The 16,897-nt window shown below is 41.5% G+C and overlaps 1 protein-coding gene across 1 annotated transcript; it reads right to left on the bottom strand.

The window, feature by feature from the left end:
- Positions 1-5: 5 nt before the first annotated feature.
- On the bottom strand, positions 6-11,368 carry LOC110837141 (uncharacterized). The gene is made up of 3 exons (XM_087354005.1): positions 11,318-11,368; positions 9,357-9,917; positions 6-909 (listed from the first exon to the last, which is right to left on the bottom strand). The coding sequence occupies exons 1-3, from the start codon at positions 11,327-11,329 to the stop codon at positions 145-147; spliced, it is 1,338 nt and encodes a 445-aa protein (XP_087210131.1). The 5' UTR covers positions 11,330-11,368; the 3' UTR covers positions 6-144.
- Between the last annotated feature and the right edge of the window lie 5,529 nt (positions 11,369-16,897).

Consider the following 16,897-nt stretch of genomic DNA (forward strand, 5'->3'; position numbering starts at 1 on the left):
AAAAATAATCTTTGGTGTTTATTTACAGATTCTGTATTACAATTACTTGTGTCAGAAACGTAACTTGTAAAACGCACTTAGAAATTCGGCAATAATCATTTCTTGTTCCTTCTTCCCTTCCAAGAAGCAGAATTGGAACACTTCTCAGCCATGATGATACCCTCCGATGTTACCGCCATAGGCACCCCCGGAGAATCCTCCCAGCCCTCCATGACCTCCTAGACTGATGGACGTCCCTTCGAAGCCATGGTTTCCGTTACTTAAGGCTGCTCCTCCAAATTCACCGTGTCCAAAACCGATTGATCCACCGTACAGTCCGCCATGTCCTCCGAACTCCCCTCCCCCATAGCCAGAGTTTTGGTTGATCAGCACAGGGACTGGCTTCTGGACCAGCACGGGATGGGGCACGGGGACTGCTACAGGTTTTGGTACAGGGACGGCGACTGGCTTAGGAACGTGAACAGGGACGGGGACAACTACTGGAACTTTGACTGGTACTTTGACGGGATAAGGAACGGGTTTGTCGACAGGGTAAGGGACCTTCTTCTCGACGTAGACAGGGTATGGTTTGGGGACGTGAACTGGGTAGGGTTTGTCAACATGGACGGCTACAGGGACCTTCACGGGGAAGGGGACTTTTCTCTCGATATGAACTGGGTAGGGATGGGGGACCGGAACCGGAACTTGTTTCGTCACTGTGATGGCCTTCACGTGGTCAACTTGATGACCAAATTCAAGGCCACTGCCCAGACCAAAGCTTCCGCCGTGGCCACCCGCAAATTCGATTCCGTGGCCGCCCCCAAGATCAAAGAGCCCTCGCTTACCCTGCTTCTTCTCCGACGTTTCGACCTTCTTTGACGTCTCCTCGCATGATGCGAGGGCAAAGAGGCCAGCGGTGAAGATGATAGTCTGCGGAGCAGTCGAAACAACAGTGAGGTTAAGAATTAGTTGGTAGCCACAGAAGAAAACCTGATCGTCCACATACTTCTTATTTGATACTTCCTATGATATTCTGTGAATCGATTATTCAAATGTTAATTCTTCAAATCTGAAACAGTTTTTTTTCCGTCAGAGCAAACAAAAATATACCTTCGACTGTATCATCAGAATGCGGTTACCTGAGGCAGTGCAAACTGTCGTCTACTTACAGAGAACTTCATAGCAGGACGTATCTCTCACCCAGCTCGAACGAAGAAACTCGAGGACTGTTTGGTTCTGAGGGCATCGCGCCTCTCTTATATTCTGATCCAGGCTCACTTTCGCCTCTAACAAACTTCTCATTAACTACGCATCGCCGCTCCCACCTTCTGGTCGTCAGACAAGATGGAAAGGATTGGCAGCGGGTGTGCTCACATGTTTTAATTTCCCTCCCCACTATGGTAACCAAAAAAACACAAGTTTTGCATTTTTGAAACGACGACGCGTATGAATATATATTTTTCTCAGCGATTTTGAATTGAATTACTTTTCGAGTCTACTCAAACGAATGTCTTTGCTGGCTCAGTAAATGGTATTTTCCTTTAAGAGCTTGGGGTGGCACATAGTGACTGACTACAGACTGGACGACCGGGGTTCGATCCCCAACAGGAGATTTTTCATACAGCCTCTGCGTCCAAACCGGTTGTGAGGTCTACCCAATGGGTGACGGATCCTTTCCCGGGGGGTAAACTCTGCCGGGGCGTGACGCTGACCACTCACCCCCATCTAGTGCCGAGGTTGAGAAAGATTAGAAGATTTTTCAGTTCTCCCCCCGCCCAAGCGAACTTCATGGCGTGTACAGACTTTTCACATCTACTTTGGGTATTATAATTGGCCACCTTACAAATTGATATAAATTTTCAGTCTGGCTTGACTTGCTTTGGCTCTCTGAACTTCGAATATGAAAGTCAAGGAGGAGATCCGCATGAAGGGGCCTCGACTTCCAGCAGTTGGTCTGCATTTGACTAGAGTGGTCCGTTAGATAGAGCGGTGTGTCGGTGTGATTAAATTAAGGAAAATTACATGTAGTCTAATACACGTGGCGAAATCAGAAATGTACACCACTCACGTTTTTGACGTAAAACCTGGCATGGATAAAATAATGTCGAAACAAAGCAGTGATGTGTGAATGTACAGGAGGGTTTAACTCCTTGCTGAGAGCAACACAGACCGTAAACTGAGCAAAGTTTGAAACATAGAAAGAGAATGTGAGAAGAGAATGTCTCTGATCTGATACGCACAGTTTCCCAGAGAGAACCGTACTCGATGTTCTAGATTTAATGGCAAGCGTTGAGAAACTGGGAAAGAACTTTATTCATTCTTTGCAGAGGTGGAACAAAGTTCTACATATCTCACTGGCTTGAACAGCAAATTGCACTGTTTTTTTCTAAGATAAATTCAGACTGTATTTTAATCAGCTTTATGAATCACCAGTAAACACGGAAGACAAAATAACTTCCTTCTACCACTGAGGTCCTGTAAGTTCCGTTGTTAACCTCCACACCCCGTACAGACAAGGATTTTCTGGTTATTATTAATAGGGCGACCGTAACTTTTACTGATACAGACCTAACTCCCCCCATCCTGAACCAATGTTTATTCCACGGCGCTGACGGAGTCAATCAGATAGTGAAGATGTTCCCCTGAGATTATAAAACCCTAAGCCTAGCACTCTACCTTTTTATTTTTATTTGTAGTGTTCTGTCTGACGACAGGTCCATATGAACAGGATCCGTCCATCCTTTTCTCGGACTGGGACCTGTTCATATACGTTCTTGGCAGATGATCCAGAAGTGGTTTGCCATTGCCTTCTTCTGTGTGTGAATGGAGTAATTGTTGGGATGCCACGGAGGAAAACTCCGTGTTGCCTAGACCACGGCCTTGCCCAACACAAGTTATAAATTCGGGCACCGCCGGGAATCGAACCCGAGACCCCAGGATTACAAGGCCAGCGTTCTAACCGCTAGACCACCTCATCTTATTATTATTTAGTGTTCTGTCTGACGACAGGTCCATATGAACAGGATCCTTCCATCCTTTTCTCGGACTGGGACCTGTTCATATACGTTCTTGGCAGATGATCCAGAAGTGGTTTGCCATTGCCTTCTTCTGTGTGTTAATGGAGAAACCGGGGAAGCCCCAGGAGGAAAACTCCGTGTTGCAGAAAATTTAATCGGTGTCATATTCCCACGCTGTTTAATTAATTTTCGTATATCGACCAATCAATGTTTAGTAGTGGGGGATTCGGTTAGAGGCGTTCGAACTTTGAATCTCAAAGACGACACAGGACTGAGAATAACATTCTAACTCTGCACCTGAGAAAATGACAAACCTAATCACTTCCTAGCAGTTACTCGTGTCAGAATATGGCGATAGAATATGAAAGAAGTTTTCTGTGAGGCCGAGACGTCATTTTATCTTCTCATGGTGGTCGAAAGTTTCTGGTACCGCTACGATCACACCACAGATGTGAGGTAAACATAAGTGGTGAGTCCGAAGATGGCTCTCTACTGTGTTATAGAAGTTTACCGACGTTTCAGCGGTCGTTGCTTCGTCTATGACTACCAGACTGTACGGCGCTACAACCCAGAAGACAGGAAAACGTGCGCTGTGAATACTCCAGTTTCATGTATTGTGACTAAAAAATTGAGTTGCACTGAGACATCCGCATTTTTCACAAAGGAGATAAGCATTTCAATTAACGTCAGCGATTCGTCAATAACAAAAGCTGGAAGGTGAATGCTATTTTGATTCATATCGCTGTACTCCATGCTCGAGGGTTCTTCTTCGCTGTACGACAAACTCGTGACGTTTCTGTAACTCCGCGAGATGGAACGCAAGTGCGAACATCTAGTGGTAATGAACTGCATTGGCAAGAAATGTTCTCTGACGGAAGTGAATTGCATAGAAATGGATGACACTGATGAGTCTTCTATGTATTAGCCGTTGAATATCCTTTGCGATCCTACACTACAACATAATTTTCTACTCGTCCTTACAAGAGAGACGCCCGCCAATGGGAACTCACGTTCGGAATTCGATGACAAATCCTTTTGAATACCAAGGGACATACGAAACTGTCCATGGAGGAGGAACAGATATTGACAGACAGGGGAAAAAATTAATATATTCTAGCTCCCAGTCTATAGGGAAACATTCGAACTTTGATTGCATCTAATTTACTTTGGACAGAGAACAGTTCCGCGTTGCGAGAATTGAAGTCGACAGCCGACGCTGGGGAAGAATGCCCTCGGCCAGGTGGGCTCTTGCAAAGGGATCACTCAACGAGGAAGAAGCCACTCAGTTCCGCCGTCCGACTTAATAACACATATTGCATATGGAAAGCCTCTTCTGTACAATAGCAGCGGAGCAGGAGATTGACAAAGGACGGCGTCTACCGTATACGAATCTTAACGTAATTATTCATACAAAATATTATAACGAGCTGTAATCGGTACCTTTATAAATACATGCGTTGGCAACGTCTCCAGCTGATTCTAAGTGTTACATTTTAAAGAAATTCTACTTCTGAGAAGTAATTATGCCCGTAAAATGAGTTAATAAATTCAAGAACTTAACGCAAGGTCTGAAGTTTATCCTATGTTGTTACAGAATGCAAACACAAAACACGTAATTTGCTAGCCGAATTTCAAGTTATAGTCTAGTATATTCTGTGTGTTTCTTATTGGCAAGGGGCGACATGTCGATTTTGAACACGATTAAAAACAAAGGACAGATCTAAGGATGTGGAGATGGGAAATGGTTAGCGGTGACCATCATAATGGTAGCTTAAGTGTCCCCTTGCTTTGTTCAGATTACAGCTCCCCGACAGTTCTGCGGTGTTCCGTTGTTATTGAAGTGAAAGGTGCAGTGGAGTTATACTGGTACTTGATAATATTTGATTCTCTTTATCGAATCGTTGAAATATTCCGTAAATATCAAAACCATTACTAACCTAGAACTTTATTGTCGTATTTAACTGCTGGACATTTGACTGTCATACTTCTGGACAAACCCCCTACCCAGCGACGAGAATTAATTTATTTAGTTAATACAATAATTTAGATTTGATTTTTGTATGAATTTATGCCTGATCACGGCTTATGGAATTTTAAATTTGATGAAATTTATTGCTGATTTCCGGTCAACATAAGTCAAATAAAGTTTCATATTCAACAAACGTCATAATGACCTGTACACCTGTCATTTCAATACCACAAGAAGATTATTAACAATTATTAATTTCGAAGTTATGAGAGAGCAGAACGAACTCTGTGGAGCAGAGTCTTACTTGTGAAGCTGATAGTCGCTCAGATGTTGAAGAAATTACCACCCTTTTAAAGACATGAAGGTTCATTACCGCGTCGAAAGGACACTGCCACTGATCACACACTGAGTGTGTTTATCCAGTCCAGACACTCTAAGTTAATTTTAATTATGTTGTCAGAATTTTCGATTAATTAAGTGCATTTTTAATCTTGTAATTTATTCATTCGTTGATATCCCAGTCAGCGTTTTATTTTCAAACGTACAGAGTATAGCTGCCGGGAAAGAGACTAAAGTTCAATACATAACAACAGTGAAGAAAATGAGTTGTTGACCACTTTTTGTGATCTTTGGAAAAGGTGCATGAGTGTTTGTGTTTGTCCGCTCGTTTTCTTTCAAACTTATTCCACGGAATTTTGAAGAAAAATGAACTGAACATTCTTAAAGCGGCGTGAGATTCGATTCCTGCTAATATCAGTCGATTTGTATCCGCCAGCTCAAAGATAACTTACGAATTTGCACAAAAATTTCTTTCCGAAACCCTGTCAAAATGTGTCGACCTGCTAGATAATGTTATCGCACGATCAAAGCCATTGATCTGGTCCCACTGATCAAAATGTATTGTATGCAATATATCTGTCGTTCCCTACTTGTATTCGGGAGGTTCAGTGTTCGAGTCTAGCTTTATATAACATTCTCATCCCTTAACTCTGTCTTTCTCGGAGCCAGTAAGCGTCATAAAATTGGCCACTGCCATCTTCGTCACTTGACAGTCGTTACAACCGGTTAAGTAAGTCGCTTACTGGGAAGTGCTGCGGGTTGTATAACTGTCAGTCAGTCGGCTGGCCGGCCGGGCGGGTTGCATAATGACTACTCTCGCGTACCCTTGTATGATGAATTGGTGACTGTGAAGCGATGATAATGAAAAATACATGGACGAGTTCTTCAGTGCATGGAGTCATGACGACAGATTTCTATTACAATGAGGAATTGGAGGTCCAGATCAAAGTCATTTAATTAACTTCAGACTGAGGTTCGTCGTGGTTATCTTGAGGTCGTTCAGGCAAGTTCCGGGATAACCTGCTTTATTTCACATCCTTTCCAACTGAATATGCATTAATCTACCTATCATTCACAAAAAATAAATCAATAGATAGGGAAAAATGGACAGAAGGGGGTCTTTTGAACGCTTCTAATTCTGATGCGATGTTCCGCCTCAAGAGTTAGTCGGTTTCCGTTTTCCTGAGTTGAAGAATTCGCCACACGTGTTGGCATTGCTTTAAACATCGAGTGGGACAGGATCTTGTTAAAAGCTTTTACACTGATAGAGGCGAAACAAAGTCGGGTGTAGTGATATTTATTGAATATACCGCGTAATATAATTTTCAGGATTACTACATTTTTGTACTTTGTCCATCGTCTGGTATTCAAAAAAGAACGCAATCTTTTGGAAACTGGATTTGTTTCCGTCCTCAGGTGAAAATCTAAGATCTAACCACAGCCCAGTCCAGAACAGATTCAGTTTCCGAAAGATTGCGTTCTTTTTTGAATACCAGACGATGGACAAAGTACAAAAATCTATCAATCTGGAGTGTAATACACCATCGTCAGAACCCTTTAAAATAATTGTCAGGGGTTCGTTATGCAACCCCACTCATTACACTTATATTTCCTTGTATCACAAAGTAGTTTTCTTTCGTGTCATCAGCAATCATCGTGATTATATGTAAAGTAACAAGGAATTTTGCCAATTTCAGCACAATAAATTTAGCGCTTAGAAATATGTTTGCAGAAAAAGGGCACATTCTCTTACACATGTCGAAATCAGATTTATTTACGTCTGAATAAAAGAATAATTGGTAACAGTATTTTAGGCGTGATCGTAATCAAATTAAAGAATCACTTATTATCACATGTCCGTCCGTCCGTCTAGAGATTTCTCTCTACGGACTTCGCATCGCGGCCATTGCTCGAATGTTTCGGACGCCAACTCTGTAATTAAAAGTACCGGGGGGCTGTGGTCTGACTCCATCGCAGCGTCGGAGGAGCTGGCTTTCCGACGAAGTACTTCAGCTAGACAAGCAGACGGAAGAGCGATGTGCCTTCATCAGGGCCGAATTAATTAATCCGCTGCTGCGTGTGAAAGTCTCTTTGGCCTCGTAGTGCCACGGTTTATTTAAGCGTGTTTATAAGTCGCCTTATGTCCAGTCGTAAGTCGACAGATGTCACATCATTGGCTTAACCCACTCTCTGCAGAAACTTTGTTGTTCATTTACTGTGACCATCGGAACCTGCTGTGACGTCTCGTCGACTCCTGGGTACGAATTTAATCACGAAATAAATTCTAATGCTAAAATATTATTTTTACGTCGGTTTCACTGTTTGTCAATAAAGAAATTGCATTGGACGTCAGTAAAATACAAAAATGTTGTTAACCTTCTCTTGTCAGTTTTAAAACAAATAAACTTTCCATAAAAATAAATGAATAAATATAAAGAAAACACAAAAGATCTTTTAATTAACAAAAAGAATTTTGCACATTTTTATACACAGTAATAACTTTTATCTTGGGAATAATATGTTCTGTACCAAAATGAGGTCAGTGATGATGGAAGTACGATATCCTGCATCATGAGATGATATCTGTAATTAAAAATAAATTGGAAGTCAATGACACGCTGATATATATGTTTCGGGCATTGAACGTTAACAAGACTAACTCGATTCGACTTAAAAACCTTGAAAATGCTTTGGTATCTTACAATATATAATTTCGAAAATATTCATGGAAAATTTTTTAAAAAAAAACACGAAAGTAATATTCAGGCAAAGATACAAAGAAAATGGCTGTCTTGACAGTTGTAGCGCCGGGTAGTCTGGTAGAAGACTAACAAAGTTTCAGAGGTCCTTGCTGCCTTCATCATCAGAGTGATCACCCTGGTGATGGAGGCACGGCATTCCAACCCTGAAAAGAGCCAACTTCATACCCACCGCCGTAAGAACTTTAAATCCTAGTAAGATACAAGGGTGTATTTTACATTTTTAAGTTTAATATCCAATATATCTCACACATAATTATAAAAAGTGGGATGAAAAGTTGTAAAAATCAGTCATACTTCAATACATTTAAAGCAAATGTTTTGTTTCACATGTACCTGATATGAATTAATTTGTTTCAATTAGCCATATCCTTTTAGATTTCTCATTCACAGTAATCCTACCACCTGACGCCATAAAATCTTATCAACCACTTAGGTTGATCGTGTATCCATATAAAATTTCTTCAGGTTGCAGAAACGTTCCACTTCTCTGCACAGTCACGAAACATTCAACTCAATTTGAAGTTCATTTTATCCACATGTAAATTGCAGCACTGATTCAATATTGCCTCAAAACCAAAGCTTGAAGAAATACTATACTAATATTGGAGAAACTACTATTTTTTTTTTTGTAGCTTAAATGCGTCATGTTTGTGTTGATTGATATATATTTATTTTCACAGTCTATACACAAACGTTTTAATTAAATGATGTTGTTAAAATTATATAATATTAAAACATTATGTAGTATAAAATATTATATTTTGGCGCTTTTAATCGTAAATACGATTTTACATTATTTAGCGCTTTTTTAATTATTAAACGACATGTTTCGATGGATAAGACCTCATCTTCAGGTTTATATAAATTTTATAATATTTTAAAATTATTAAATATTTTTATGCAATGTATTATATTGATCTGTGGTTTGTTTGTAGATTTTCTATTTTCATGATGAGTTGTTGTTTGTATTTAATAATTTTAAAATATTATAAAATTGATATAAACCTGAAGATGAGGTCTTATCCATCGAAACATGTCGTTTAATAAATAAAAAAGCGCTAGATAATGTAAAATCGTATTTACGATTAAAAGCGCCAAAATATAATATTTTATACTACATAATGTTTTAATATTATATAATTTTAACAACATCATTTAACTTCAACGTTTGTGTATGGACTGTGAAAATAAATATATACTAAATTTTATTAAAAGTTCCAAGTAATAATTAATTTTGAAATACAGTACATTGCAAATGTGACTTTGCATACCACGTGGTGAAGTTCTTCAGCCGTGGTGGTAGCCGATTTCCTCGCCATATCCTCCAAACGCGTATCCTCCATCAAAACCATAACCGCCAAGGAAATCATGTCCCTTAACCAGGACGGGTTGTGGCACAGGAACAGCCACGGGCTTAGGGAAGTGCACAGGAACAGAAACTGGGTAGGGGACCTTGATAGGAACTTTGACGGGATACGGGACGGGCCTCTCCACAGTGTAAGGCACTGGTTTTTCTACAGGAACGGGATAAGGCTTAGGGACGTGGACAGGGTAAGGTCTGTCTACAGGAACTGCGAATGGCACTTTCACAGGGACAGGGACGTGTTTTTCGATGGTGACAGGGTATGGCTGGGGCACAGGTACCGGGATTTCCTTCGTCACGGTGACTGCCTTGACGTATCCACCGTGGGCCAGGCCGTGTCCCAGGCCAAACCCGTGGTCCAGTTCGCCGTAACCATACCCCAAGCCGAACAATCCCCTCTTGTCCTGTTTCCTCTCATCTTTCGTGGGCGCCTGGTCGCCGGTTCCAGCGGTGACCATGGCAAGCATTGGTAAGAGAACCGTACACAGCTGGAGGACAGAGAGTGTGATGGTTAGATGGAGCTACAAACATTTGCTCCGAAAAAAAAGTCAAGGGCTTGAAATTAACAGACAGAAATCCACAACTTTCACGCTATTAAAAGAAGATGATGCGACATTTCTTGCACTGTGGCCAGTTTTGAAGACATTTGCACTAAAATAACAAAGAGAAAATATAAATTCTTCTTTCAACTTCTTCGTACTCTGGAAATTCCGTTGGGAGAGCAAACATGACGGACAGATGTGGAAAAGTGTTTTGACGTCTCTTCGTGTTCCCGTGTGGCAAAGGTTCCATGTATCACCAAATATTCTCTCGCTGTCAGTAAACTTCTTTGCAGTCAGTACCCACTTTGGCTCCATCTGACAGCTTCTCACTGCCGTCTTCACTGTCTGTGTTTAGCTCTGTAGATGGTGTTTGTGGGCCTATGTTCTTTCGAAACCTTGGCATCTGCACACAAGATGGAAATTCACTTGTACCTTTCCATTGATCGAAAATTGTCAGTAATGAGACCACGGAGACGTCTGTCTTCTGGGTTGTTACGCCGTGTAATCTGGTACAAGTTTACCGATATTTGAGAGGTCCTTACTGCCTCTATCATCAGGGCGATCACCCCGGTGTTGGAGGAACCGCACTCCGACCGAGAAGACGGCCATGTTCGTACTCACCGCGGTGAGAATCTCAAATCCTACAATAAGGTCATGGTTTGTAACCCTCAAATGTTTTTAATGACTATTCATTCTTCATGATCTGGTGTCACGTCATAGACCGGTTCCTGTCTGTATATCTGTCGTTTTTATTTAAGATTGGAAAAGTAACAGCTAAGAATTTGACCCAATGTAAGTTCGTAGTGCGTTGAAGTCCAATACTGGGCCAACTGATGCAGCGTTGTTCAAGATACAAATGAAAGTCCTTCTTGAAAAAACAAATTCTGCAGCAAACAGTTTCTAATTACCAGTGCAGCTAAGTCAACGCGAAACCATTTTAACCAAAGCGCGCAGTCTCGTGTCCGACGGAATATTCTGACTGAGTCTTTGAACGTTTTACATCTTTGGTTCTCACATGTCAACAATTTAGTCAGTTAATATTTTCACACGTGGTAACGTCTACTTCGGAACACTTCCAGTTACTCAGTACACGGCATATTAAAAAGCGGATATACATCCACATCCAACGCGGGATTCGAACCCATGATCGCGACGTTTCGACTCTCCAAGACGATACAACCCATGGTCACTGTGACCGGCAGCGATATCACACAGGTCAATGCTTTGGATTTCGTTTTTCGTAGTGGTTACGCAGAAATTTTAAAACAGACACTGCTTCTTGCACAGAAATGTGAACAACCAGTCAAGGTTCTAAGGCAAAGCAAGCAGATACTAGCTAGGCTCACCGTGAACTTCATGGCTGATGATCTGTCTTGGCTACCAGTGAGGACTGTACACGTCCAGAGGCTAGTGCTGTGTTTTTATACGCCGCGTGTGGCCAGCCATCCCCTCGGATGGACGCACTTTCACATGTAGTGAATACCTTACCCCTCCAACCAAATGTAAGAAAACGGTGGTATCCAGAATTGCATCAGCTTAACCGTAGCTTTGCTGCAATATGGACTCGAAACACCTTCTGCATGGCGTCTGACCAACTGGCTTAACAATCTAGTGACTGAGAAACTCGTTCAAATCTGACCACATTTGGATCCTCATTTATACTCATAAATTGTATTTCTAATTTTTATTCCACTCCTTGCTTTCCTTATTAACTTTAATTCAAATTAAACCTTTTTCATTTTTGGAACAGAATTTGGTACAGTTTTCCCCATCCTATTTATGTTTCATCTCTTGTTAAAAATACTACTTGTATACTGTCAGACATGATTTGAAATAAATTTTGCCCTCCGATATGATTATACCCGTCTGTTGATGTCCCTTTGTTAAATATCTAACTCCAACGGAGCATAGTATTTCTTAGGACTAACAGTCTTTAAATTGGTCACGAAATTCCACAACTTTCATGGAAAATAAATATTCAAGGCCACGTTCACAAGAGCCCGTTACTGGTCCCTATCCTGAGGAAGATGAATTACTTAAATTAACATTTAATTAACCGACTAAGTGAGTGTGTAGGGATTTTGTAATTAAGTTAATCATTCCACGTGAAGAGCTAAGGACAATCAGCTAGTTAAGAATTCACTGCTTGTATATAACTCAAAAATATGTAAACGCATTGACAACAGCAAGCTTGTGCAACATGTCCTGAGCCACGTAAATTATATATACACCTTTTCAACCTATTCTATTACTTTTTTCAACATTATTTTCCAATCCACACTTATTTATCCCATGTGGTTCTTTACTTGAAATTCTCGAAAATTTTTGATAATTTGTAGTGATGTTGATGTGTGGATTATCGTTACTGGAATAAAATGAGAAAAGTAATTTCCCAGAATAGTTTTCGGACATTTGTAGTGCCGATGCACGCGTAAAGGTTTCAAGCACCAGCCAATTTTGGTGTATTTTAGTATTCAGGAAGACTGAATAATTCTATATTCACAAGGTTCGCCCATACTAGGTAACAAATTCGTCTATCGCCAATTAAACGTTAAGCACTCTTCGCTTACATTCACAAACTCCGGGTTTTTATCTTATTTTGAAGACCGGATGGCCTGATCGACGAACTTTCCCGTAAATTACTGAAGACCAGGAAGAATTTAGGTCCTTTCAAAGTCATCGTCCACAAGCTGGTAGTACAATTCGATATTCCAGAGTTGGAACCGAAAAATCAATCATTTACGAGAAATGTCCATGGATCGTTCTTAGTTTAAAAAAACTTTTATAAAATAGTGTAGTTGCGTCATATTGTGATTTATTAAATTAATTGGTTATTCCGTCAAATCACAATGTATTTAAAATAAGATAATTAAAATAATTAAAATATCATTCTGTGTTCCATATCGAATAATCGATTTACAATTGGAACAGTTACAACATGTTTCGGTTTTATTAAACCAGGTGTTTCAGGTGTAAAATTATATTAAATTTAAAACTCAATTACTTTTGCTAAATTGCTTCTCATAACGTCGAAACGGAATAATGATTTTCCACGCGTATGTAAAGTAGTCATCATAACCTTGTTTATGTGCCCAAATATTTGCCTAAAGTGAAAGCTACTGAAGGCTTCGTAAAGTCAGCCGGACTCCGAACCCAGGACATACAGATTGTGCCAGAGGTTCAGCGAATGAAGTAACGGACATATTTCGGCGGAATAATACCAAACAGACGGATAAAATGGCACACGCATTGAGCTCTTCCAAAGGTTTTCTGTTCAACACTTCCCGTGAAGAAATACGTCGCTTGTATCATTCTCGCAGCCAGTGACGTACTCATTCTGAAGTAAAACATTACGCTAGATGAGATAGTTTACAGCATAAGCGTCCAGCAATGGGGGAAGGTGGGGTACCTGCTCCATATTGTGAATTTTTTCATGTAATGAATTAAAACCGACCTCATAACACAATTGTCAAAGCGAGAAACATAACGTAAGCATTGTGCTATTGAGTCATAGCGTTCCGTTACTTTAGTAGGCTGCGTGATTATGGCTAGACCCTACTCAGCCCAGAGCTTGTCGCTCTAATGTCACTGAAACTGAAATTTAATGGCGTGTTCAGAGGCTTGAATAACAGCCTGTTGTTTCATTTCATAACGAGAATGTGGGAGCCTGAAAATACTTCGTTTTTCTTTTGTTTGTTACAAAACAAACATCACAATGTAAATTAACAATCACATTGAGTAATTCGTCTTCTTTATCACGTGAGAAATGGGAAATTGTTTCAGTCTGTGTGTAAAGTTTCTGCTGATATCTTACAGACGTATCCGCTTGAGAATTTTACATTGACTTTTGAAATTCCAGTTCGGTCGTAATTTTGAAACAGCGTCCCCTCACTTCGAATCACACGTCAGAATTATCAGGTGTTGAAAAGTTACAATACGTAATAATTCAGCAACATTCGCATAGTTCTCTTTCAATAGTCTAATTTCAGTGAGAGAACATAAAAACTATTGGCTTAAAACAACATTTGTCCTATTTCACGATCTACGTCTACGAAAATATCGCACAGGTATACGACCACTCGGAGGATGATATTAAAATTGATCTTAGGGAATAGGGCTGGAGGGTGTTGATTTTATTTATCTGGGTCGACGTTGTGACCTGTGGCGGGCTCTTGTGAACATAATAATACACATTTGGATTCCATAAAATGCAGGGAATTTCTTGGAAAGCTGAGCAAGTATCAGCTTTCAAAAAATTCAATTTCTCGCTCAAAATGTTGGGTCAAATACTTGGTTTGTTTTCGCTGTGAAACAATAAGATAAATATAAATCTTAGACCCATTCATATCTAACAACCATATAAGAATAACTTGGGTGATAATATTAAAGAAATCTAAAAGAATATGATGTATGGATTGTAGACATAAATGAATCTTCGTGTTCCTTAGAATGCTGAACAACTACCGGGATCTGCTTAAGAATACCTTTTGCGTCTCGTGGTTAAGGCAGTTGTTAAGCGGATACCTGATATCGAGACCAATCTAACCTTAAAATAAAGTCGTCTCGTGCCTGATGTAAACACAGAGCGAATGAAACCGCAAAGAAAAAGGCATTATAGCACCGTTAAAGTGACGTAATAGGATGAACTGAAGGTAAAGTTCCGGTGATGCCACCCACAACTTTCTCTCGCGAAACAGCAGTCATCAGGCGTCCCTTCCTGTAAGTCAGTGCACACGTGTTCCTTAATTTAATTGTTATTACTACTCATTATCTCTCCACACTGCCTGTTACGACGGTCATGTATACGTCAATACGCCCTACAGGTATTATATTTCTTATTCTTACAATTTCGCGGCTGAGCCCGAACGCCATTATGATCAAATCGCCTTTGGAACGTCTCAGAAGACATTTTCACGCTCGCCGTCACCCAGAGAACCAGACACCCCAGCTGTTCGCTTACGCCAGTGGTCTTCATTCGAAGCGTTGAACAGAAGAATTATTTTATAAGACGAAGTACGCATTTTTATCCGTAATTGAATATATTTTACAACGGACAACAAATTTATTTTGCTGGACAAGGCGGATTTAAAGCCTCTAAATGCAGCTGAAAAGATCGCATGAGGGCATTAAAGTTTATTCCGGCACGGAACGCGCTTTCCGAGCTTATTCGTATTAAATACGGTCTTAAAAGCACGCGCTATGCGATGTTATTCTGTTTACACTCTTCAGGTGATTTGAAGGATTGGGAAGGCAACAACTGCGTTGATGCGCTTTCAGAATTTTAATTTTAAGCCTCAATCCGTGTGCGCCCCTGACTCATAACAAAAATTTCGTCACAAACAATGTCGTGTCTATGAAAATAGAAATTAAGGGTGGACTAGTTTCAGCCCCTAACTAACTAGATGGCTTACCGAACCCGAAGGTTCATCACCGAACTAACCAAAGCCCTCCACCGGACCCTGTCTCCTTCAACTCCTATCTCCCATAGATCCCGCCTGAGATTATCCTCCCATCTACGTCTAGTTCTCCCCAGAGGCCTCTTCCCCTCAGGCTTCCCAAATAGTGGACCCAATCAACCAGATGGCTTACCGAACCCGGAGGTTCATCACCGAATTAACCAAAGCCCTCCACCGGTCCCCGTTCTGGGCCAACAAAATCCAGTCTCCCTCAACTCCTATCCCGTCTGACATTATCCTCCCATCTATGTCTAGGTCTCCCCAGCTGCCTCTTCCCCTCAGGCTTCCCAAATAGTGGACCCAACCAACCAGATGGCTTACAGAACCCGAAGGTTCATCACCGAATTAACCAAAGCCCTCCACCGGACTCTGTCTCCTTCAACTCCTATCTCCCATAGATCCCGCCTGAGATTATCCTCCCATCTACGTCTAGTTCTCCCCAGAGGCCTCTTCCCCTCAGGCTTCCCAAATAGTGGACCCAATCAACCAGATGGCTTACCGAACCCGGAGGTTCATCACCGAATTAACCAAAGCCCTCCACCGGTCCCCGTTCTGGGCCAACAAAATCCAGTCTCCCTCAACTCCTATCCCGTCTGACATTATCCTCCCATGTACGTCTAGGTCTCCCCAGCTGCCTCTTCCCCTCAGGCTTCCCAAATAGTGGACCCAACCAACCAGATGGCTTACAGAACCCGAAGGTTCATCACCGAATTAACCAAAGCCCTCCACCGGACTCTGTCTCCTTCAACTCCTATCTCCCATAGATCCCGCCTGAGATTATCCTCCCATCTACGTCTAGTTCTCCCTAGAAGTCTCTTCCCCTCAGACTTCCCAAATAGCGGACCCAACCAACCAGATGGCTTAGGGAACCCGAAGGTTCATCACCGAACTAACCAAAGCCCTCCACCGGACCCTGTCCTGGGCCAGCAAAATCCAGTCTCCTTCAACTCCTATCTCCCATAGATCCCGCCTGAGATTATCCTCCCATCTACGTCTAGTTCTCCCCAGAGGTCTCTTCCCCTCAGACTTCTCAAATAGCGGACCCAACCAACCAGATGGCTTAGGGAACCCGAAGGTTCATCACCGAACTAACCAAAGCCCTCCACCGGACCCTGTCCTGGGCCAGCAAAATCCAGTCTCCTTCGACTCCTATCTCCCATAGATCCCGCCTGAGATTATCCTCCCATCTACGTCTAAGTCTCCCCAGAGGTCTCTTCCCCTCAGGCTTCCCAACCAATACCCGGTGCACACCTCTTGTCCCATCCATGCGTGCTACATGCTCCGACCATCTCATTCTTCTCGACTTAATCACCCTGACAATATTGGGGGAGGAGTACAGATTTGTAAGTTCAAGTTTCAGCCGTCTTCTCTTGAGAATTCCCAGAAGGCAAATCTATTCTTTGATTTCTTCTGTCTCTGTTTCTGGACCAACTTCGTCGTGTTCGTCTTTTATAATTTCTGGGTTAAATT

The sequence above is a fragment of the Zootermopsis nevadensis genome, unplaced genomic scaffold (assembly GCF_977971745.1).
Source record: "Zootermopsis nevadensis isolate Lab colony 2312 unplaced genomic scaffold, Znev_1.0 Znev_ptg000022l, whole genome shotgun sequence".
NCBI classification, from domain to species: domain Eukaryota; kingdom Metazoa; phylum Arthropoda; class Insecta; order Blattodea; family Termopsidae; genus Zootermopsis; species Zootermopsis nevadensis.

Excerpts from the sequence above, each read along its gene's own strand:
- LOC110837141 (XM_087354005.1), bottom strand. Across the intron at positions 910-9,356 it reads AAATCGGCTACCACCACGGC|ACTATCATCTTCACCGCTGG; the intron begins TGAAGAACTTCA and ends ACTGCTCCGCAG.